Raw genomic sequence first — 25,840 nt, 5'->3', positions numbered from 1 at the left:
TGTTTTCAGTACACAGCTGGAAACACTAATTTACCACAGAAACACGTATCAAACTAACAATATGTCTTTACCCATGCTCTCAAAATATTAAAGCATTGTGAATAGGGCCTACTTCGTAGAAAGGTAAAAAGTCATGAACATATATGCTGCATATTACCAAATCTATTTAAGGTTATTTCATGCATTCTGTTGGTATAGCAATCAATAAAACAAATATCAAATAAACAGCGTGTCTTTATTTGTACTCTCAGAAAATTAAAGCATTGTAAACGTTAACACTTCACAGAATTGTTAAAAAAATGAAGCAAAGATAGGCCTATGCTTCCTACAGTACTACCAAATCTAAAAAAGGTCATTTTGGTCGATGCCATTTTGTCTACTTCGACTCAAACGTAGCAGCCAACTATCGGGTGGCCTGTCCGGCCTTCAGTCCACCAAATACCACGACGCTCTTGTCGACCCTTTTTTCGCTACTAAAAAAAAACCTGGTAGGCCTATGTGCTGCTTTGGACAGAATGTCACGGCCAGCCTTTCGTATAATTGTAAAAGGGTGATATCTCCATGTCCAATATCAATGGCAAACCAATCCAAAACGTACGGCCCCCGTTCTCTTTATGACTTTAATTGTCGTGTATTTTGAAATTAATGCCAGAGATGAATTTGACGGCAAAGCGGCCATATTTCCATGTGGTGATAATACACATGCGCAGAAAGCTCATTTTCCGCACTTGGAACTACTCGGATGTCTCCGCAGTCGACAATGACAGTATGGAGCTTGCGGAATTAGCCGAGGATTGCCGATTGCATTTTCCGGCAAATTCAATAACGACGTTTGCGACAACCGACCTCCTTGGGGGGAGGGGGGGGGGGATTTTTTTTTTTGGAGAACGGACGAAAATCGGTGCGCGCGCAGGATGTCATCCATAAAAATAAAAAAGTGTGGCCTAAGTGACCCGTGCCTGTATGGTAAATTCCATGTATAATATTTCGTATATCATATCAATTGTATGTGAAGTTTATTTATTCCATGGACCAAGGCATTGCTTGGGCCAACATTACAGTGATTATAAAAGTATGCCATTGTGTTAGTTGTGGCACTTTCTGGTCACATTGTGAACAACCGGACTTTAGCAACTCTGTTTGAGATCTGCAATGTTGGGACACGAAATCCAGTCTCAGATGCACAGCGAATTTAGCGAACGACAATCGAATAGTGTCAGAAGATCTAACTCAGGTTTCTATATTTCATAAATTATTTCCTTGCCCAAGTTACCAATAACCGGTGCTACAAGCATACTTTCATGTTCAAGTTAACACGAAACAAATATTTCATCTACATAACAGGCGGGTAAGTACACATTCAAAACATGAAATTCTAACAAGACATTTAATTTTTTTACACATTTATTGATCTTGCTGTTATTTCTTGTAAAAAGCCTATGGCTTTTACAAACTACGTTGTAAAGATCAAATCTGAGGACTGAAAACAGACAGAAAATTTTACATCTTTTTTTAACTAGCCAATAAATGCTTCTGTAACACACTTTACAAAACATAAAGGTCACTAAAATAATTTCTCTATCATGCAGATGGGACTTGTGATAGAGATACAAATTACGCAACTACTTAAAAAATTATTAAAGTGTACACAAATTAATGCAATAATTACATAGTTACCATCCATTAACAATATCACACAGTAATTAACATTTTTCTAAAAAATCAATTATTTTTGTAACTTTAAGAGATAAATGATCAGCATTTAGTGATAATAATAACCTGGCATCATTTAAGACTGCAAACAGCATATTACATTGTCTACAGTTGTTAATAAGTCGCCAAACCCTGCTGCCAAAACAGGTTCAAGCGGTCACGCCAATTTTTTTTCCTTTCGGGAAATTATTTCACTTCTACTGCTACACTTTCATTCAACAAACAGAAAACAAGATAACAAGAAATGCCATGTTGAGAATGTTTTTCACACATATCCTGTAGGGATCATCAAAATACACAGTGAGTATATCAACTTCTGATCATATGATATGAAATACTGGTGCAAGGGGCCAATAGGATTTGTAACACTGTCTAAAGGTGCCAACTCAGTTCAGAAAGCCGATGCTGGTTCATCAAATTATTCCACTGTTATCTGTATATGTGATATACCAAGCTCAGTAGTTCCAAGGAAATAAGTTTTGATATGGCAGTTCAAGTGACTGAATTCAGAGCATATAGTCGGAGTAATGTTATGTATCATATGCATATTTGGTATATTGAGTTATGATTAAGTACAGGGTGAAATGCTTCACTGTTTCTCTAATGTTATATCCACAAATGGTCTCCATACTAGCCAGCCTAGAATAATTTCCCATCAGTGAATTCCTCTAAATAGAAAGCTGTCCATAATGCCACACTTGATCCAAAAGAGAATGTTATATGGATAAGTGTGAGAAGAAATGTCCATGAGGCTTTGATTAAGACTTCTGAGCATGTGGTGACCTCTTGTAGATGAAGTGACAGAGGTGAATGCCCAGCACAACACAGGTCAGTGATCCCAAGGCTATGGCCAGGGCCACACCTGCATTGGCACCCACTGACAGGTAACCTGGAGCAGCTGGAGGGAAAAAAAAAGAAATTAGGAAATGTGAGTTATCTTTATACTTTGTATAAAATTGAACCTTGCTGAGCTGTAATTTCAGTGCAACAGAAATGATTTTTATTTTATTTATTTTTTGGACTGGAAGAGAGAAAACAGACATGTGATCCCAGAAATTATTTTTATCAATTTAGATTCTCACTTATAAACTTATACTAGAATATCTGTAACTCAAATCAGCAACACATTTAACCCTTGCGTCCTTTTTCTACTCCCAAACTACACAAAAATCCACATAAAGCACGTACGGTGATTAGCCTCAAACTCCAAATTACAACTGTTTTAAACCCTTCTCAATAACAATTTAAATTCCATAGTCATTTGACTCTGTTTCACCGTATTGCCAAATATATCACTGACTGCAAATGCACTTTATGAAATGCACCGATTTTTAGAAGGGGCGATTTCGCAATCACCAAATGCATGGAGATTGCATCTCAAATTTGAGCAGGTCTTACTATAGCACTTACAATATTTGTATGTCTACAAGAAAAAATCAACTCAAAAGAATAAAAAATTACTTACGGACTCTTGCAAACGCTTGGGTTGCAAGTAGTAAAACTACGAAAGTTTGGAAGATAACGGACTGTACCGACGCCATTTTCTCGCCTTGATGCTAATCCCGCAGTGAATGCAATACTCCACTATCATTAGACATAATCCCTGGCACACCTGTCGCAATTCAGGCAGGTACTCTAACGCAATCTATACACGGGTTTATTCAAGAAAGTTTCCTTTTATGCAACTTGGCCATCAACACGCTTGGTAATATGTAATGCTAAATGACGTCATGCATTATTCCCTGCATCAACCCAGCATAAAGAAAATTAAGAGCAACTGTTTTTTTTTTTACCATTTATTCACTGATAACAATTCCCCACCTAAACATTAAACCCAAATTCACTCTATCATGTACTTCCACATTTTTTTTGAAATATCAATACTAATATATAATACTTTTGAAATACATTCAAATAAGTGCTAAAATTGCAAAACATGGTAAATGTGTAAATAGCAGTTAGCATGCAGATAATAATAATAATAATAATAATAACAAGAACAATGCATTCCAAAAATATATAACACCTGTGTACCCAACAAATGCCAACTGAATCTTATCAAAATCTTTACAAATAATGCCTTTTGTTACAGGATATATATATATATATATATATATATATATATATATATATATATATATATATATATATATATATATATATATATATATCACTGCTACTCTAAAGCCTACATCTCCTTCCTGAACCCTCTCCTACAGTGACTAATAATATCACACCATATATACTACTGCAACAGTACTGGGATAGATCATAAATTATGTGGAGTCCTATAAAAAAATTGTGCACCAAATTTTGATATTGTAGCCTATTGACTTAATAATTTAAACAAGACTTTATCATCAAACAATCAAAAAATTGCTTGTCAGGTTAATTGATCATTATAAATGTTGAAATATAATATATCAAACCACTTTTCTGTAAAGTATAATGGATATAGCATTTTATACTTAGCCATGTACATATGAACATAAAGTTAACATCAACATATAAACACTGCTCCATTTAAAAAGAAATGCAGTTTACTCTCCTTGCTACAAACCCATTGTTATGTCTGCAGCTGCCACAAGGGCCTACATGTGCAAAAATTTCGTCAACATCTTTCATATCTATTTTTCTCTTTCATTACTTTTATATTCTTGCCTTATACATAAAAAAACATGCATGAGACTGAAGGTGTAGAACAACAAAAAAATATTAAAAACAGTTTGTTGAAAAAACTGCATAATCTCAATACCACAGAGAAAATACATTGCATTTATATGTGAAATAGAACAATAAGTAGAATTTGGGAATAGCAGTTTTGCCTCAGTCGAATAATTTTTTTTTTCATTAAATCAGTGAATAATAAATCTATTCTGCTAATTCTTCTTTTCTTAAGAAAAGGCATGTGACATTATGACCTTGACAAATATCTTATATTTCTATTCATCATTAAGTTGTCAGTGCAGTGTGAAGCTAAAAGTGTTTTTTTTTTTTTTTTAAATCAAAGTTTACAAGGATTTATCTAACAATCTCAACAACCATACATCCGCGTAATTAATAGTGTTTAATTTTAGGATCCTTAACAGAATCCTCCATCAACATGCCATAGTTTTCTTCATTAATCTCCACAAATTTTTTCTCCATTTTGCTGAAGATATAGACATTTCCAGAGTGTATATCAAACCACAGAGCATGGAGTCTGACCTTTCCCGTCTGAAGCTTCTCCTTCAAGAATGGGTAGCTGGCAATGTTCTGTAGCTGGTTTAATGTGTTGATCTGCAACATAAAAATGACAATTCCTATAAATAAATAAATAAATAAATAAATAAACTTACACAAATCCATTAATTTATGAATACATATAAATAATATGAATATGATAATAATAATTATAATATATAATTAGTTAAATATCTAAATATTCAATCAAACAAATGAATAAGACATAAATAAATCAGAATGAGTAAGGTAGAATCACTGTGAAATAAAAAGTCATCTAAATTTCATTATGTGTGAGGTTGGGATTGCTGAAGATGTAATAACTGGTAACTGAACAGAAAATTTCTTGTGGAGCTGACATCTATTTTGGTTTAGTAAAAACATGCACAAATCTATTTTGGTTTAGTAAAAACATGCACAAATAATCAAACAATGAATTTTTTCAGAATGAAATGCAAATATGTATCATCATTCAACTTTAATATCAGCAAAATATAATTAAATGAATAAATGAAAATAAATAAAAATATTAACTTTTTTTCAAAATTAGCTTTGCTCTGAAACATGACATCTTAATTAATAACAAACCTGAGAAAATTTATCTACAATCCCAAAATTATTCTCGGGATCTATGAGTGCCTCTATGTTGTGCCTGGGTGTCTCTGCCTGGAAGGTGATGGGTTCTCTCCCCTTCATCTTCTCCCATTGTTCAAACTTTTGTACAGAGGAAGAGCCATGTCGCCTCAGCCAAAGCTGTAAGGCATCTCCATCATGGTGGTCTAGCTCATTCCTCATGGAGTATAAGAGATTCATGGCCTGTGGACACAATTCAACAGGATGAATTGATAATATAAAACTGATCAAACTTAACTTATTTGACATGACACATTGGTTTCATTTCACATCTATTAAATTAAATACGTGTATGTTTGACTTGTGCTTTTACAGGTAGCATATATGGGCCTACCTTACAATCGGAGTGTCCACAAACCACCACGTGCCTTATATCACCCATCTGGCACCCCAGAACCAGCGCCCCCGGCTCCGTGGTAGCGTTGTGCCAGCCCAAGCCTTTACTGTGGGGGACAAGGTTCCCTGCATTGCGCACCAAATACACATCACCTACATCTGTCTGGCAGAAGCGTGTGGGAAGTACGCGGGCATCCATGCAGGAGAAGACTACAGCGGTGGGCTGTAATATGAGTGTGAGATACTTTGGAGAACAAATACAGTCTTACACATACAGCTGCATGAACAGTGAAGATACTGCATTACTTTAACACTTTGGAGCTGGAAATTTTTTTTGAGTAAAATTATTGAACTGAATTATTATGCTACATGTACAATAAAAATAATTATTACAATTTGTTGAGAAAATAAAATAACTGATAAATTTTCCTTTGAAAACCAGATCAGGCTACAATCTAACTTTATGTCTGCATGTGAACCCACAACTGGGTGTGATTCATATATATATATATATATATATATATATCAAACTTTGCAAGTGCACTGCACTGAAAGCATATATTATTAATATTGTCATTGCATGGGCTCTTTCCTTTAGACTTCATCAATTAATGTTGTTTCATAAAATTTTCAGATCAACCATGCATAGAATTACATGAAATGAAAGACTGTTTGAACCAGCAACAACCACAATATGTTTATGAATACATGTTCAATGTCATTTGGACACGCAGCGTACACATTGGGGTCATCATAAATAATATGAATGACAGCAAATAAAACCCAACCTGCGGATTAACCGTAACTTCTTTCAGTTGTTGGGTCATTTCATCCTTAATTGTGCTCCTGTATTTGAGGACGCCCTTTAGCAGTTTGTCGATCCCCGGCATCCTGAATGAGACTCCTGCTTCAAAAAGTTCAGCGTCGGTAGTTTCTTCAGCTCTCCATGTGCAACTTTACAAGGTCAAGCTGTTCTTTTTTTTTTCGAATGATCTAAGCGGCCTAGTAAACAATCACTACGTACTACTCTCTACGCCAGGGTGCAGTGCCTCAAAAAGGTGATTGTGATCGATTTATATACGAATAATATACACAAATGATAAGTGACGTGCTTGATTACCCTTAAAGCGCCGACGAGGTCTCGCACACTAGCTATAAAGCACTAGTTCTCGAGCACTAGCGCGCTTGAAGAAGCGACCCGCTGACTTCACAGCCTAAGAAGTTACAACAGCACTCGGCTACTGTTTACGTCTGGCTCCCCAAATCAGCTGTTCATCATTGGGATTTCCTGTCGCCAAGGTCAGTGATAAGTATCTGTATAAGATTTAAAGTATTTTGTTTCTTGGTTGTAGCAATGGCAGAACGAGATTTCGACGTAATACTTTTGATGGGGGAAGAGTAATTCTTATTCTATTAACACTATAAGTTTAAGTTGCAGTGTTTCATATATCCACAGACATCCTTCCGTCATGGTTTTTGAAGTATTTTGTTATCATGTACCGTTGCCAGCAAGTTTGAATTAGGGATAGTGAGTGTATTTATTGTTTTATTTAGGAATTATGTGTTGATCTTGGTTCCAGTTTTGTATTATGAGTATCTGTTTTTAAGGACGTACGTGACGGCTTAAAATGGGGATACAAAAGGTCACCATGACCTTTCGTGTAATTTCATGCTTATTTCTTCTTTTTTAAGGCCCAAGAAAGAAAAATCAGACTTACAATTACGTCGAGTAAAAACTGCACGCCAAGATTGACTTGAAGTCCATGTTACAAGGATACTGTGGTAATCATGTTGTCACTTTTAAGCATCCTCATTGATCCAAGGACGTTTTGGACCTTGGCAATTCTGTTTGTGCTGTGGTTATTTAATAACTGGGTGTCGAGGAAGAAGTACAAGTTGCCCCCAGGGCCAACACCCTACCCTCTGATTGGAAATTATCTAGGTAAATTTCATTATTGATATTTTATGTTTCAGTGAATTAATAATACCGGTACTAGTATGGTACTGTACTTAATTTTTTCTTATTTTAATAAGTTTTAATTATATATTTTTATTTTATTTTTTCTTATTTATTTGTCTTTAAAGACAAATTGTCAACTGACAAATTTTCATTATATGTTGAATAGATTTAAGGAAACACCCTTACACTTACCAGTTGTTGGCAGAGTGGTCCAAACAATATGGAGACATCATTTATGTTGAGATAGGTACAGTATGGGTTTTCTTCTATTCAAGGGAGAGCTAAATGATTTAATATGTACTTAAAATATTTTAAATTAGCGGATTAAAGAATCACCATCATCACCATCACCATCACCATCATCATCATCATTATTGTGATTACAATTGTTATTATGTTTTGGCCCCCATGACAATTTGAATGTTTGAAAAGCCAATTTTATTATACATTTTATTTTAAAGTAAGATTGAGAAAAGATGTAGTATTGACAGAATATTATAATTAATGTGTTAATATGTATTTATCGGATGCAGGTCCTATGAAGTGTGTTGCATTAAATAGCTTCCCAGCCATACAAGAAGCTTATGTAAAACAGAAAGACATCTTTGCTGGGAGACCACAGGTGTACTCGGGTATGTTTTGGACCTGAGGGGGCGTTCAGACAAACTCATCATACTAGTTGGATTTTCACTTAAGAGCAGTCAACGTTAGCAGCTTTATTGTTTGACATACCTGTTCGACCATCAAGGGGACAATTGACTATGGTGCAAGTTAGGCTCTCAGAAGCTATTTTATTCGAGGGGGGTGTGTCAGACAATTAAGCTGATTTTACTGAATGCACTTTAGTGAGAATATATGGTTTTTAGTACATGGAAATGCCATGTTTCTGAATGTTTCTACCTCATCCAGTGAAACAGAATGAAGAATGAGAATACTTTTGTTACATGTACTAGTAAATATATTGAATTACAGAAAACTTTCAGTTCCACCTCCATCTTGAATGAATGCAGCCAGAAACATCTTGATTTCTGACTGGCTGAACTTTTCAAAAGTGAAAAAAAAATCATATGATAAAGATTTAAGTAAAAATGCATATGATTTTATTAGAATTATGCCCTCACCCCTTCAATCCTGTAACTGTCACATGCAAGCATTCCAGGGCACATAAATGTCATTGGTCTAAGAAAATCATTAAACAATTTTGTCATACATTTTATTTCAAGGTGAAGTGTTTTCTGATGGTGGCAAGAATATTTTGTTTGGGCAACCAGGCCCAACTTGGAATCTTCACCGTAAACTTGCGCTGAAAGCCATCAAGTAAGTCAGTTATTACACTACAGAATTCTGTCTTTCATCTCCCCTTTTAATTCAGCTTTTTGAGAGAGAGAGATAGAGAGAGAGAGAGAGAGAGAGAGAGATTTCATAATTGATACATTAATTATCAGGTGCTCCATTTCTTTACCAGATATATACAAGTATAAATGTTTGAGCCCAGGGTCCGTCTGTATATGTAGTTGAGTATATAGAATAACAAGTAGACTGTGCCATAAATCACTACGAATTCTCGCTGTAGAAATACATTTGCACATACATCTGATGAGTGACGATTGACTGAAGAATGATGAAGAATGACACCCAGAAGAAATGGCACAGGGAATTCATATCTCCCATTCATGACAGAAAAAGCTGGAATATGTGACCCAGTAATGTGACATCTTTTCAACGTGTTACATAAAAAAAATTAAATTAGTGAACCCTGCTTTATTGATTCAACACGTTAATGTTCTGTTTCCATATTATAGGAATTATGCCTCTGGTGATAAATTGGAGGACCTTGTCCACACTGCTGTTGGGAGAATTGACAGGGTGCTGGAATCTGGTCCCATGGACCCCACACATATGATTGGGCTGGTGATGTTCAACATCATTAATGGGATTGTTTTTGGAAAGAGGTCAGTTAATTAATTAATTAATTTATTTATTATCACACAAGTATTTATTAAATTTGTTTATTTACTAATATATGGGAAGGGTAAGATACTTGTCATATGAGTAATCAAGTAATGTCAACAGATTTATGTAATCAACTCATTAATTAACTTAAAACAGATTTAAGTGTGTGTGGTACAATATATTCTGGTTACAGGACTGATACTAAAATGTATAATCTAAAATTTTTACTTGACCATGTGTTTTGAATGAAAAGTGAGTGTTAAGCTACACCATTTGATTTTAGAAACCATAGCTAAATATTTTTCATCACTTAACAGATTCCATATTTTTCAATCATTTCAGTTATGAGTATGACGACCCGGAATTTAAGTATCAGATGCAGATGATAGATGAACTGCTGAGTTTGAATGTCAGTGGAGTTTGGTCCGACTACGTCCCGTTTCTCCAGTATCTGCCAGATTTCTTCAGTTCTCCCCACACAAGAAAGTCAATGAACTTGACCAGGAAGTGGATGGGCTTTAATTACACCCAGTTCAAGAAGCACCAGGAAGAGTTCAACCCTGGTAAAGACTTTAAAGAGAAACTACAGGGTGGTCCAAAAAGAATTTAAATAAAAAGTACAGGATGGTCCAAAAATGTTTCCAAATTTGATACAGTAACATTTTCTATCAAAATGAAAACTTGACCAATTTTTTTTTCATATACCTGTCATGTAAGTTTTACAGAAGAGTAAGTTTTGTGTTGTGTAAGATTTTTCCTTGTATACAATGATTTTTTGAGCCCAGATGATTAGATTATAATGTGCTTGATTGTAGCTCCTTTGCACTGAATAATTTGTGGCACGTGCCAATTTAGCCAAATGCTAAAACTGACTCAAATTGGCTAAAGAAAAAGGGCTAGATTTGATATGTTTTAGCCAAATTATAACCATTTTGGTAACAAATATACAAAATTGCTAGCGCTACCCCAGTATTTGCACACTGAAGTTTGTGATGATGTGAGGATAATACTTTATTAAGAACAACACAACCATAAGAGAGTACCTACCTTGCTGAATGTAAAAGATTATTTCAGCATCAAATTACTTTTACCATCGTTGAATCTAGTGAAGATATTAGTTCTCAAACTTCTGTTACCTGTGTGAGTAATGCAGTCTTATAAAGCATTTAATATTTCTGTAAGTTCAGATCTGTCACTTGCACGTACTTTGTACAGTATTTTAAACATTTTTGGCCTAAGTATAAGCTCAATCTCCCTATTAAATCTGACTTTGAAAATTAGTTTGCTTCTCTCTTCAGACAATGTGCGTGACTTGACGGATGAGTTGCTTTTCACAAAGAAACAAGCAGAAGATGAAGAGGACGAAAAGGTTCTTGGCTCACTGACAAATAGCCACATGGCCCAAACTGGACTAGATGTTTACACAGGTGATTTTACTTGCCTGTATGCAGGACTGTTAAGGTGGCAGTGGCCACTGCTCCCTCACAGGTGCATGCTGAATATTCACTGGGTGTTTAAGTCTCTTTTTTTGTTTGAAAACAAATTCCTCCCAGAACAAATTAACATGTGCACAGAATCAGTGAAATATATGTGATTGCCTAGAAAAAAAAATGACTCTTTGACCCTGTTAGAGGGTACATGTAGGAGAGAAATACAAGACTGCATACTGTATATGTACTGTATCTGTGTGATTTGGATGACTGACAATCACATTACTGCCCTCCTTTTTTTCTTGGAGTTGGGGTTGGGGGGGGGGGACCTTAAAGTGAAACATGAAGGCAAGCTACTTGATTACATGTAAAGTTTTTTTTTCACCTATTTCAGCTGGTCTGGAGACCTCTATGTACACCCTGTTATGGACATTTTTGTACATGGCCACCAAACCTGAGTGCCAAGACAAGCTTCAAGAGGAAATAGACAGAGTTGTTGGTAGGATTTGGTGTTTTTTGAAAATAAATTTATATGTGTGAATATTAACGATGGTATGTGTTTGCATTAAATGGATGTGAAAAGTGTTTGCAAGTTTAAATTGGTTTTTAAAAAAGGAAAAATAGGTAGCAGTAGTGAGTACTAGTATATCAGTTGTTTTATAGTATATCCTATAGTATACCCATGTTGGTTGGTATTCAAATATTCTCTGGCCTTAGACTAAATTTTGAATGGAAGCATTGATTTTAATGAGCAATGAAGCATGTTAGACTTGTTCATGAATTACTTGTATCACAGAATTTGGTGCCAGGGTATGTGTATTTTAAAATGTACTTTTTGATGCAGGTAGAGACAGGAAACCCACGCTGCAGGATGGCAAGAGTCTGCTGTACTGTGAGGCGGTATTTGACGAGGTGCTCAGACTGGCCACTGTGGCTCCTCTTGGCTTGCCGCGAGTCACCACCAGTGATACTGTGTTAAGTGAGTGGAAATGTCTTAAATTTAGATTTCTAAAATTTCATCATTTTCTAATTCAAGTGAATGAAGAAAATTTAAGAAACTGTTGTTATTTAAAATAAATATTAACCGGTATATATTGTTTTTTTCATGGAGATTTTGAAGCTACCAGTATATTGATGTCTGTCACTCATATCGTATCTGGCCTGTCACTCGATCTTAACAACTCTCTAAAAGTCATATTTTTAAGAATTTGAACTTCATAATTAAAATCAGATAATCTACTTATAAAGTTAAAAGTTAAGCTACAACTAATCCACACGTTTCTTTTACATGTCCTTTGTTTACTTCAGTGGATATACTTAAAAGAGGGTATTAGATTTGTATTTTATTAATAGAAAAATATTTTCTGAATCTGGTGGCTGTGATCTCCAACTGTGGTTTATATGACCTAACAATTGGGAAGACCCATGTATATATGATCGGAAAGTAATATAAAATCATGATAACGAAACTGAAAATGTTTAAAAATAATAATAAGATAACAAACTAGGATGGATATGATATTTCAGATGGCTATGAAATTCCCAAAGGAATGACAATTATCACCAATCTCTGGGCCATGCACCATGATCCCAAGTATTGGGAGGAACCAATGGAGTTTAAACCCGAACGCTGGCTGGACGAGGTCACGGGACAGCGTGTTAGCAGGACTAGGGACAGCTACATGCCATTCTCTTCAGGTGAGAATATTTCCCTTAATTGTGATCTTATGTGTGTCCTGAGCCTCGGTTACACTGGCTTTGGGACCGCTTAGACTGCATTCACAACAGCAAATTAACTAGACTGCAGACTAGTTATGGTTGACCCCTTTGAATGCTTGTTGTGTAATCCCCGCGGGGAATCTAGGGATTTCAGTATATTAGGAGATTAAATGGCAAGCTTTTAAGTGGGTTGCAATATTTCATCCGCGGACTAGTTTGTCCACTGTTGTGAATGTGACCTTGGAGAGTTAATGTTTATCCGCTCCAACTTGCCCCTTCAAAGTTGGGACTTTGACAGCATTTGATAGCATCAAATTCATATATAAGTGTTAATGAACTTTAAATATTGAAGCTTTTTCCTTTCATATTTGCATTAGTACACCAAAAATCTTTCTACAGGCGGTTGCAAATCCGGTGTAAAAGCAGCTTCAGTGTGTTAAGCTCAAGTAACATGATCTCGAAAAGCAGAATTGACACTTAGTCTACGAAAATGTGTAACTGTAAATTAACAAGTTGTTTTTTATTCAACACACCCAAAACCTTCATGATTGGTAGCTTTGTTTTTTCTTAGAATAATTAAAGGGTATCATAAATTCTGATTCATAAATTGTAATCATTATATGATTCATTATTTCAGGCCGTCGTTTCTGTGTTGGCAAGACCTTGGCGAGGCGGGAGATCAACCTGACCATAGCTACCTTCTTCCAGAAGTATCGCGTTTCACCACCAGAGGGAGTTACTTTGGACATGGCCGCCAAAGAACAACCGTTGACATGTTTTCCAAAACCATACAAGATAGTCATTCAAAAAAGAGGATAATTCTGACATCCTTGATCAAACTGATTAAAGTTAATTGATGATGCGAAAAAAAATAAACACGAGACTAAATTGGTTGGAAATGAGGCAGCCCCCCACCTTTTTTTTTGTGAAATAAGAGCATAATATTCAACTATAAAGGTGGAAATATATAAGTGGACTGTGTTGAACCTGTAGTTTTTTGGCATGTTGTATTATAATCATGATAATGTTAATCCAGCAACTATTTGCTCACTATTTTTTTTTTGGTAAATATCTGATCTTATACACATACCCTCACTTATAGCTGTGCATCTAAGGCACTTACAGGTATATTTTCTTGATTGTTAAGGTTTCAGCTTTGATTAATATGAAGTTTATACAGTGTGTAGTAATTCACTATGTGGTATGGGAAGACTTAAGACTTGGCATTAAAAGAAAAGTCACATGTGAGTTTGTGTCAAGCCCAGTTAAGTAGATGGATACATCAAGATATATTGTACTTGCCACCCTAATATATATGTAATACGTAATATAAAATTAGATGAATGCAGAGATTCTGTGCCTTTTGGAGTAGGCTGAGACAATATGTCATGAAAAACTAATGATAATAATAGCTTCTTGCCACATGAAATATATTTTTCTTTTACATTTACCTTATTAATTACAGAATATTTACTTTTAAAGGGAACAATTTTTTAATGTACACATTCTAATACTTTTAACTTTCATTGTTTATACTCCATTTTAATTTTACTGTTGAGATGGTTGATTAACCCATTACGTTTTTCATATGTACATTTGGATTGGTTGAATAAATATTAATATTTGAGATTTTAAGTGCAGTGGTTAGAAAATTTCCCATCGTGACAGTTTCTGAATTTTAGTCCAAGTATAGGTGGGATTGCCGTGAAATTATAATGAAGTAAGTTCAACTTCTTGATCAAAAGTAAAATTTAACCAAAACATGTTGGAGGCGTCAAGCTTCATAAAAATTGACATACAACGATTAACCAATCTAGAAATGTATGATATTTGTCTAGATGCATATTCCTATATGCTATATAATGTACAAGGTTGTTCTTTGTAGTGAAATTTTTTCTTCACAAATTGGAGGCTTTTTTCATTGGATTGACATCATATTAAGCATTCAAGAAGACGGAACAAACGAAACAATCTGATGAACTTCAAATGCCATCTTTATAAGCACCTTGCTTTGTTACCCATCAGTTACTGTAAAAACACCAAAGGCTTGAAATAATAACTGTTCAGAATTTTATAAAGCTTTAAAAAAAAAGCACCAAAAGCCTTTATTAACTTTCACGATAGAATAAATTTCCCATGACGCACCTCATTTGCCCCTACGTGTAAAAAAAAAATAAACAGGCCATCCATATAAACACCTTCCATTATTATAGATCTATCAGTCACAGTAAAAGCACTGAGAAAGACTTCACATAATGACTGCTCAAAAATTTATACAGCTTTAAAGAATCCCTATAACTGCTATAAGATTGCTATAAATAATAAATGTTATAAAATGATTGAAAAAAATGAGCAAATAAAAAAATGCATAAAACCTCCAACCTAACTACCATGATGTGCATAACTTGTCCCTATCACCCTGAGCTTCAGAGATAACTTGACACTAACCTCTTCACTATAGCCTATCTTCATCGTGTCAAGTTACCTCTGACCACATTCGATTGCCTCCGCCGCCCGCCAATCAAATTTAAAGCCCGCACTCAATGACTCATTGAACGATCTAGCCAATGAACGCGAACGAGTCAAAGCGCGCTTTGTTCAAATCCGGACCAATCAAAGATAAGGCTGAATATCAGGGACTTGCCGTAACCTGTGGGCAGCACGCAAAATACATCATCCCTCAGTAGATAATTATGCAGGGCATCAAACTGCTCTGGTTTCAATTCCGATATACTCCATGCTTTCTTTGTGTACGGTTATGCACTCGGAACTACTCGGATGTCTCCGCACTCGACAAAAACTATGTTGTTAGTATGGAGCTTGCGGAATCAGCCGAGGATTGCCGATTGACGGTCAACCAATCAGCGTTTTCACCAAACTTTGGTGAAAAATTTTGAAACATGGATTCGATTGGCTTATATAAACTAGGTCAAACTATTTTCGTCAGAGGTAACTTGACACGATGAAGATAGGCTATAGTGAAGAGGTTAGTGTCAAGTTATCTCTGAAGCTCAGGGTGGTCCCTATGCACTCAGAGATAATTCATATCATTTGCCTCCTTATAAATGCTATGTTTACAAGAACCTTTCTCTCATCTTTTAACTCTATACAGGTTCTGTTTTAATGCCATTTTTCAAAAACATCAATCTTTCTCGTGACACGTCACCCCGACTGTCACAGTTAGTTGGGAACTCCTTACTATTCTCGACAAAATCCTGGAAATTGCAATTTTCAGGAGCGTCTTCTATATTTGGGTTATAGGAAAGTGTTTCTGATACATCTGGAAACCCAGATGATGGTGCAAACATCTGATGCTCATTTTCAAAATGGGTTTCCTCTTTTACGATAGCTTCTGAGAATGCCTGATCTGTTGTATTTTCTGTTTTAATAAATTTGCTGTGTAATTCCTCCAAATTATCTATCACATCCCATTCATTTGTTGTGTTTTTACCATAACCAAGTGCACAAAAGTTTAACTTTTTTTCTTGTTCCTCCACAGAGGTCGATTTACTGGGAGTGCTTTGACTTTGACCACTTTCTTTTGTCAAAGTATCCTCCAATACAGATCCTCCAGTAATATTTTTTTCACATTTTCTACTATTTCCCGTCCGTTTCGCCCTCGTTCTAGGTCCACTTGTGGTCTTTTTGTTAACTATATGACCTCTTTGCTTCAGTTTCCCCTTGGCTACTTTCCCATCTGTTTTCTTTTTTTGTTTGCTGGGTGATGTTTTCCGCCTCTCTTTGGAATGGCTTTTTTCATGTTTTACCAAAAGGGTCTTGGTGGAAAAGGTCTCAACGCAATTCTGACACTTGTAGACGTCTCTCTTAGTGCGAGTCTTTACACATTTCACAGATTTCTCTTGTTTTGAAAATGTCTTGCTACTTTTTGTGCCCTTCTTTGTGCCTTCCCCAATGTGGATCTTCTTATGATTTAATAACTCAACGCGGCTATGGAATGTCATGTCGCATGACTGACATTTTAATTGTTTAACAGGCGCACGGTTATTTTTGGTTTCTTTTTCAGCTTTTTCAGCTTTTGGCTTTTTTGCTTTGTGATTCCTTTCATGGGTTAAACAGTGATTTTTACGATTGAACGTTTTATCGCAGATTTGACATTTGTATGGTTTTTCCCCTGTGTGAGTTCTTTCATGTATAACACACTCATCTTTACGGCTGAATGCTGCCTCACAAAGCTGACATTTATGTGGCTTTTCCCCAGTGTGAATCCGCTCATGTTTCATACAAGTGTATTTCCTAGAAAACGTCTTCTCACAGTGCTGGCATTTATATGGCTTCTCACCTGTGTGAATCCTTTCATGCTCGATGCATTTAGCATTCTTATAAAATGCCTTGTCACAGTACTGACATTTGAATTTAAAATCCTTGACTGCGGCCCGAGTCATTTCACCAATCGAGTAGCCAGTGTGTTTCCTTTCATGGTTCCGTAATGATGCCTTGAAAGAAAAGGCCTTGTCACAGTACTGGCATTGGTATGGCTTCTCTCCAGTGTGAGCTCTTTCATGTTCTGCGCAAAGGAATTTCTCCGTAAATGTCCTCTCGCACAGCTGACATTTGTAAGGCCTTTCACCAGTGTGAGTCTTTTCATGCAAATCGCAGTGGCCTTTGGTAGAGAAGCTCTTTTCACAGTACCGGCATTTGTATGGTTTTTCTCCAGTATGGACCCTTTCATGAATGACACATTTATCATGACTATGAAACAACTTGTCACAGTATTGACATTTGAATCTTTTAGGTGCAGTATGAATTCTCACATGCTTTTTGTATTTACTTTGAACAGCAAATGTTTTTCCACAATGCTGGCATTTGTGCGGTCTCTCACCAGTGTGAATTCGTTCATGTTCAATGCAACTTAGTTCACTTCTAAATCTCGCATCACAGTGCTGACACTGAAACGGCCTGTTTTCAGGGTGAATCTTTTCATGCAAAAGGACGTCACGTTTCTGAGCAAACACCTCATCACAGTACTGACACTCGTATATACCTGTGTGAAAACTTTCGTGGATTAACCGTTCCTCCCGCCGCGAAAACATTTCTCCACAGTACTGACATTTATGCTGTTTTTCTCCTGTGTGAATTTTTTCATGTGTTGCGCAATGGGCTTTCTGGGAAAACGCCTTTCCACAGTATTCACACGCATAAGGCTTCTCCCCAGTGTGAGTTTTTTCATGGCGTTTACAAGCATCTTTCTTAACGAAAGCCTTGCCACAGTATTGACATTGATATGGTCTCTCTCCAGTGTGAGTTCTTTCGTGGAAAACCAATGACTGTTTACGAGAAAACGAAGAATAACAGTACTGACAAAAGTACAATTTTTCTCCAGAGACGTGCGTTTTTTCATGCTCTACACATTCATCCTTTTCTGGAAACACTTGACCACAGAACAAACATTGGTACGGTTTCTCCTCGAAATGAATTTTTTCATGCTGCGTTCTGTCATCCTTTTGTGAAAACCCAATGCTGCAAAAGTGACATTTGTATGGTTTTTCTGCTGTGATGGAGGTCTCATCTTCTACACTGGGAATTTTCAGAGACATCTTATCACTGTCCCCCATACCACTTTCTTCCCTCATACTAATTGGCACAATTCACCTGTAAAACGAATATGGAATTCTAGGCACCTCTGTGATTTGTCTGCACCATTTTTACTCTTACAGTAGCACAATGAAGGAATGTAAACATGCAATATTATTTTAACCAGTTGAAAATTACATTTACTCCCAATATATATCTGTTCTGACCCTAGCTATGGGGGCAGGCCCGTAGCCAGCAATTTCAAAAGAGGGGTTCTTTTTTCTGAAAAAGTGGACCTTCATGTACATAGAACAAATTTTACCCAGAGTGGACCTTTCCCCAGCAAAGGGGGTGGTTCTCTCGAAACCCCCGAACCCCCCTGGCTATGGGCCTGGGGGGGGGGGGGTATACTTGCCTTACATATAACAGTTTTACTTCAGCATGAAGCACTGCAGGCTCATTCCCAATGAAACTATTGTTTTTACATAGATCAATCCAACTCCGCAAGGACTCTTGCTGAAACAATCAGACTGACATATTATCCTCTTGATGTTAGGCAGAATACAGAAATGCTGGTAATTATAACAAAAATTTAGTTTAAGAAATGAAATTTTCAGACACGTACGTACTGGTAACTAACCCCCACTAATTTCCTCACGTTCACTTGTCATATTTTTTTCTATTTGACAAGTTATAAATAGGTTATAAACAGCAGGGCTGTAGGTTATGGGGGGGGGGAGGGGGAGTGCACAGATTTTTTAAAAATAACTCTTGGGGAAGCTACATGTACATGTATATGTAGCATTTTCTTTGACCCTGGTATATATATATATAGCTCTTATTTTTTCTTTAGTCAGTTTCAAAATGAGAGCCACAGACGAAAGGGCCATAAGTCATGAACTAAACTTGGAATATGGGGGCCTTATATCAGTAAGTATGCAACAGTGCATGTAGTGGTTATGCCATTTTTTTCCTCCAAGGCATATTCTTCGAAATACAAACCAAGACCAAAACGAAAAAAAAGACAATATCGTCATTTGAAGAATACATCTTTTGTTGAAATTGCCACCATCACCTACCCAGTTCAGAAATATCCTCTATATCTTCACATGAATCTAGCAATTGAGTAAATGTACTCTGGCCATGCAATGAATGAACAAAAACAAATTATGGGCGACAACGAGAAAAAAGTACTTCGATCCATTCAGCGGTAAAGTCGTGCCAGGCTAAATGCGTGCCGCTATATGTCATATTAAGCCAGAAATTAGGTGCCATCTCAGGCTAGAGGGTTTTCACGCAAATATATATTCATTGGATATCTGCATTATTACCTTTTATATTGTTGATTGACTGGATGGAATCGTTATATCTGAAGGACTTCAAAAAGTCCATGGTTATTTCATTAAAGGTTTGGTCCTTAATTATTATATGATATAAGGTTACTGTGAGATTTTCTGGATCAAAGTTACCAAAGTTTACACTAAGTGTCATTTAAGCAAAGAAAAACTGAAAATGAATAAACGATTAAATAAATAAACAAATAAATAAATAAATAAATAAATAAATAAATAAATAAATAAATAAATAAATAAATAAAACAGTATTCTAAATCTGCATCTGGAAATATGCTAGCGCTGTCATCGCCAGCTGCTGGCATTTCTGTTTTAATATTGTACATGATAGTGCAACGATCATCTTAAAGTAACATGTGCGTTTACCCGTGATGTAACAACGAGGAGGCATATGGGACTAATACAGATAAAAAGAGAAAGTCACACAAAAATTTGAAGAACGAAGAGGTTTCGATAGATAAAAGTGTTTTATTTCTTGCCTACAATTATGCCATCTTTTTAAAAATGCATGAGGCAAAAATGAAAAATGCTAATGAGAATATGGTAATAGACTAGATATCTTGTGGAATCTTGATTGTATCGGTAGCATTCGTAAGGCACATCTAACACATTTGTCGTGTTATGTCTTGCTTTTTCTACGTTTTTACTTATTACAAATTAATATGCACAAAATCATTTCCGGTGATTTCAGTCGAAATGTTTTTATAATTTCAATCTTTCTATAATACATGAAGCTGATAGTGTTACAAAGAAATTATTATTATTGTTATTATTATTATTATTATTATTATTATTATTATTATTATTATTACTACTGTAAACATTTACCTACCGTTAAGCCTTCGTGACTGAAATATGTGTTCATCGTTCATATAGGTTTTCCCGCGGGATGATGTCCAGTGAAAATAAAACAACTTTTATGTTTCATTCAACCTTTTCACCTTACAAAACTGTTATTTTAGTAGGCATTGTATAAGTACAGTGTATGGCAGATGACACTGTAAGTACTAAAGGCTGGGTCGTTATTTTAACACTGTCATGATCATGGATTTATTAACACTTTAGGCGTAGGGCGTCATTATCATCCCTTTTCCAAGAATTGCAGGCTCAAATTGTTATGAAAATGAACCATTCTTATATGTAAAACTCGCATGTTATGCTTAATCATTTTTTATCTAGTAATATTTTCCTTCTTGTTTTATCTGTAATTATCTAAAGCAATTTTACTTTCTCTGTTTACTTATTGGTATTTCATGTTGCTAAACACGAGGCTACATACCGAACAGAAATTAATTTCCCTGATAGGGGAGACCGGGGCTAGTTGGACCCGGGAGTAAGTTGGCCCCCCATCAAGTCTCTTTAATAAAATTACTTTAAAATGCTAAATTATTTCATTTGGGCTCACTGCCGACGCTTTCTTAGCACTATTGGATACGGTCACTTTACAAAAATTAATGATGTGATCAATTCTTTTACCCCATAGTTACTTTGTCATAAATTGATGAGGGGGGGGGGGGGGGGCAACTTACCCCGGGGTTCAACTAGCCCCGGTCTCCCCTAAATATTGTAAACTGCATACACAATATTCTACAATATTTCATCAAAGGCGGCAAATGGTTAAAACTTTGCTTAAAGTAGACTCAAAATTTTGGTCTAACAGTTAAGACCAATATTCAGTCTTAAAATTCTCATGCTGCCTGGTTCTCTTTTGATCTAAGGGGCGTGTGATCGGTGATATACCCGCATTGCTGAACCTGTGATATACGCGCGTTTAGATCTGATAAGAGCGATGCGACGCGTTATCGCAACGAGGTTTTTGTATTCCTTCCTTTATCTCTGACTCAATTTCACACACAAGAAAATTTGCGGTCGCCAAACGTGCCAGTTTTGAGTCAGTAATCTCCCCCGTGGACATGACCTCAAATGATAAGAATAGGTAGGGGTGTATGCTCATGCTTTGAGACTGGGGTACTTTCTTTTTTCTTTTGGAAAATACCAAGACATTCTTGAAAATATACATAGGCCTACTATATAAATTGAGCAAATGATTTAGGCATTTACCCCCTTTTTACGATTTTCGTTACTAGTTTGGTCTCTGCAAGCTGTGGGTTGTGAAGAGAGAGAGAGAGAGAGAGAGAGAGAGAGAGAGAGAGAGAGATTTGATACTATGAAAATGAATGAATTGTGATGGACCAGAGTGAAGCATGTTTTAAATAGTACACAAAATGTTGAATAAACATAGACAGAATAAAAAAAACAAGAAATACAAAAAAAAAAATAATAATAATAATGTGTTTACCACTTAAAAGAGGACGTGAAATAGGAAATTGGAATCGATCGAAGGCGTATCTACTAAAAGTCTAGACCTAAGGAGCAAATTAGAATAAATAGCAACATAAACTGTAGTTTATTTGAATGCAATTTTGCTCATCCTGAGCCGGATGCACGTAGTCGTGCATAACAACTCATCATAGCGTGGCAGAGATAAAAAACATATATTCTACGACAGCTTAATTTAACGTATATTTTTACGTGATTTATCTTCACAGGAACTTGTACGGGTCATCCCATGAGGGTGATTTGGGCCATGCCGTCAGCTCGCCTGTTCATAACGATACCATCTAAGTATGCTTTTGAATGAGTATGTACGAAGTATAAGTTGGAATCCAGTTATGCGCGCCCTTGACAAAGATAAAATATTATTGGGCGTCACCTTACCGTGGATCGTCACCTAGAAAAAAAAACTTGTTTTACGTATTTACGAATATCACCTTTTCGTATTTTGCACTAAAAAAGATAACCATATAAACCCTAAGGGCACATTTTTGTTATCAGGTACTTGTTGGATCTACCATAAAGTACGAAGGCTCCTTTAAAACTTCCTTTACACTGGACGGCGTCCTATTTGCGTTCTTTGTGCGCCCATGAAACCGGCATCGCTAGAAAGGAGGCACAAGCTCGCTTTGGTAGCTGGTGTACTGTTAAGGTTAAGAGGGCCACAGAAGCATTTTATTTTATTTAATATAACGAGTAAAGGGTTTTCTTGAGTTACCAACCTTTACCTTGGTTAGTTATTGACTGAGAGAGAGAGAGAGAGAGAGAGAGAGAGAGAGTAAAACTTATAAACTCAGGGGTAAAAACTGTAAAGGTTTGTTTCATTATTATAATAATGATGTAATAATTAAAGTTATCAAAATGACACTATTCAACACTAACACAATTATTATTTCATTTATATTGCATTTCGTATACAGATTTAGGCGTGATTTAGGGCTCTTTCTGCTATTTAATTGGCCGATGACGTAAGTAAATGTTCCTGTAACATTGAATTTGAAGCACTTTTTATCGATTTCAGTAGTTGCAGGCATTTATAGAAAACTAGTCGATCGTGACGTCATATATGAACTTCGATATGACGTCATGAATAAATCTGTATCCTAGAGTAAAAAAGGGATGGGGGTGGGGAAGGGGTAAATCAACCCCCATACAGTTGCGAGACCTCAGCTACGGTCTCACTGAATTCTAGTTTTAACAGACCCTCAATTCCTGATAAAACTTCAGTGTCTTGGGGAGCGTCATCCAGCAACTCTGTCGAGGTTATCTCTAGCGGAAATCTCGTTATGGCGCATACCCCTTCGCGATGCTATCGTTGAAGTTTAATGAACGCCTCATAAAATGCGGTAAAATGTCGTAACCTGTTTCATTCCACTCCACCGAGGAGGAGATTACCGGCAATTAGTGTCGCCATGAGTGAGGTGATAAGAATTCGGAAGTGACTCCAATGTTCTTTTTTTAAAATGAATTGATATCTTCTTATAACGGTGCCTTCATTATTATGAATAATTTCTTTTTTTTTGTCTTCATGTATTTCTTAAATTCACACATTAATGAACTGACCATTCCATTCATTCATTGATTCATTCATTCATTATCTATATTATATTTCCTTTTTTTCCATTTACTGATCTCATCTGTGTTGACACAAAGTAGCAAACTGCACTAGTCTGGTGACATTTTTATGGTTTCAGAAAGTATAGATTCTGTGCGACAATACTTTAGCTACCCACCCCACCGTATTCCTATAAGTGCAACAAGGATTGATTTCCGCATTTTAACTATAGATTTGTCTATATTTATTTTACACAAACCGGACTGCCCCCTATAATGATACTAATAATAATAATCAATCACCAATTATTTGAAAAAGAAATAAAAAAAATGTCTTTAGACTAAATACACAGAAACGAATAGTTTGCCCAGCGATTAAGCCAATGCGATGCTCTAACATTGTTTTCAGGTGTGAAGTAGTTTTTTCTTTCTTGTCTGCAAGATAAGCAAAAATACCGCTGTATTCTCAATACGCAACTACTCGTTTCACATTATATGGTTTATTCAAATAACGCAGTGTTCAAATATGAAAACAATAAACGATGTTAACAGTAAAATCATTGACAGTTCAATTCAACTCAGCTGCAGTTACATGTGGCACAGAAAACAGTAGTCAGTAACCGGCCGTGTACCCTAAAAGTAATAGTAATAGTTAAACAGCAATGAAACAGACAGCTCTATATATACCCTATGTTCTTATATCCAGAAACTGCTAGAATTGCTAACGGGCTGCTTCTGGAAGTTTCGTACGTATTATGACTAGAAGAGTCTATGATATTATCATCTATCAGCTCTTTTGCTTATTACGACATGCCTTTAGAATGACAAAGGAAAAAAAGAAAATAACATGCACGTAGATAGGATGTAAGCCATTCGAGATGAAACTAAAAATCTTTTTGTTTATTTCTCATTTGCAATTTGTGTACCATAGAAATTAAAAAGGTTTTATCTAAAACACAGTCAGAGAGAGAGAGAGAGAGAGAGAGAGAAAGAGAGAGAGAGAGAGAGAGAGAGAGAAACGACAAAGATAAAAGAAAAAGACCGCCATGATGGTGCTGGGCGCAACACGCCGCCTTTGTCTTGTCCATTGCTTGTTTCAAGCACGGTCAAGATATCTAAAAGGTGTGTAATTGACCAGCTGCTATTATTTTCACACTGACCAATGCTTGACCAGATAACCCTTACAGATAACCACGGCGACGGTTACGCTGGAAGATGGTACAGTTATTGTCGTTGTTTTCTAACGGTTTCGTAATAACGGAGGCCGCAGGTTTCACTTTATAGCAAGCTGTCCGTGTTACATAAGAAAAATAAAGGTGGTGTGGGAACAGCTGTGAGTGTACATTGTACCTATCATGCACAGTTTTTCTCTTCATCAGCGTGTTTTTCTTTTGCTTTGTAATCAGTTATCATATACATCGTGGGCATTAGTGAATGCATAGAGCTACATGTAGACCCACGCCTATTTAAATGTTTTGATAAAAAACACTAACATTTACCCCGGCATACACTGGAAATCGGATATGTTCAAACGTGACCAATACACCAACGAAAAATAAATTTGAAAATGCATGAATAAATAGGAAAATAACCGACTGGTATTTATGCATATGTTGTGGAAGTGGTCATTTCCGGTACAGTGCATTTATCTAACCTCTCTAAACCGATTTTTGGGAATTTTGTTCCGGGGTAAATGTAATTGTGCCGTGCGCTGAGGCCCTCAGAGCTTGTACAAAGATCCTTTTAAAGTGAAGAGCATGTGTACCCTAACCTACAAATGTATTTTTTATGGAACGTAAAGTGAAAAATATAGGCCTTAAATTTCTCCTACACGTCATCAATATATAGTATAGTATATATAGTATAGTGGAAAGAGTTAAATTGCAAACATCAGCTGAGATAATTGTAGAAGACTTCGGCGGCACTCATATACTGTAGCTGGGTATCATGTTAGCTGCGCACATGTTCCTTGATTGCCACGTTAAATTTAAACTGAAAGGAATTAATCATTAATTCTTGATTATGCCATTCATAGTTGAAGCTAATCAAATAACGAGGCTTGATACAAGCAAACTTTATTCATTATTCGGTTTACAATTAAT

General features: G+C 36.0%; 3 protein-coding genes across 4 annotated transcripts; 1 reads left to right on the top strand and 2 right to left on the bottom strand.

The window, feature by feature from the left end:
• Positions 1 to 1,386: 1,386 nt before the first annotated feature.
• LOC106153082 (beta carbonic anhydrase 1) lies at positions 1,387 to 6,860 on the bottom strand. Its single transcript, XM_013526869.3, has 5 exons — positions 6,693 to 6,860; positions 5,903 to 6,127; positions 5,524 to 5,751; positions 3,179 to 4,992; positions 1,387 to 2,611 (listed from the first exon to the last, which is right to left on the bottom strand). Exons 1-4 carry the CDS (start codon positions 6,792 to 6,794, stop codon positions 4,771 to 4,773), a joined length of 777 nt encoding a protein of 258 aa, XP_013382323.2. The 5' UTR covers positions 6,795 to 6,860; the 3' UTR covers positions 1,387 to 2,611; positions 3,179 to 4,770.
• Positions 6,861 to 7,032: 172 nt separating this feature from the next.
• Positions 7,033 to 14,593, top strand: LOC106153079 (steroid 17-alpha-hydroxylase/17,20 lyase). Its single transcript, XM_013526865.3, has 12 exons — positions 7,033 to 7,203; positions 7,597 to 7,846; positions 8,031 to 8,111; positions 8,398 to 8,496; positions 9,088 to 9,181; positions 9,667 to 9,816; positions 10,160 to 10,380; positions 11,116 to 11,244; positions 11,642 to 11,746; positions 12,092 to 12,226; positions 12,775 to 12,945; positions 13,604 to 14,593. Exons 2-12 carry the CDS (start codon positions 7,693 to 7,695, stop codon positions 13,783 to 13,785), a joined length of 1,521 nt encoding a protein of 506 aa, XP_013382319.2. The 5' UTR covers positions 7,033 to 7,203; positions 7,597 to 7,692; the 3' UTR covers positions 13,786 to 14,593.
• Positions 14,594 to 15,990: 1,397 nt separating this feature from the next.
• LOC106153083 (uncharacterized) lies at positions 15,991 to 19,711 on the bottom strand. 2 transcript variants are annotated; one of them, XM_013526870.3, is made up of 3 exons: positions 19,578 to 19,711; positions 18,914 to 19,014; positions 15,991 to 18,576 (listed from the first exon to the last, which is right to left on the bottom strand). In XM_013526870.3, the coding sequence occupies exon 3, from the start codon at positions 18,555 to 18,557 to the stop codon at positions 16,071 to 16,073; it is 2,487 nt and encodes an 828-aa protein (XP_013382324.2). In that variant the 5' UTR covers positions 18,558 to 18,576; positions 18,914 to 19,014; positions 19,578 to 19,711; the 3' UTR covers positions 15,991 to 16,070. The 2 variants fall into 2 exon arrangements, with proteins under 2 accessions (XP_013382324.2, XP_023932868.2); XM_024077100.2 differs by lacking the exon at positions 18,914 to 19,014.
• Positions 19,712 to 25,840: the final 6,129 nt, after the last annotated feature.

The sequence above is a fragment of the Lingula anatina genome, chromosome 10 (assembly GCF_051362555.1).
Source record: "Lingula anatina isolate TDL-2025a chromosome 10, LinAna3.0, whole genome shotgun sequence".
Taxonomy (NCBI): domain Eukaryota; kingdom Metazoa; phylum Brachiopoda; class Lingulata; order Lingulida; family Lingulidae; genus Lingula; species Lingula anatina.
This window is presented reverse-complemented; position numbering and strand designations above follow the sequence as displayed.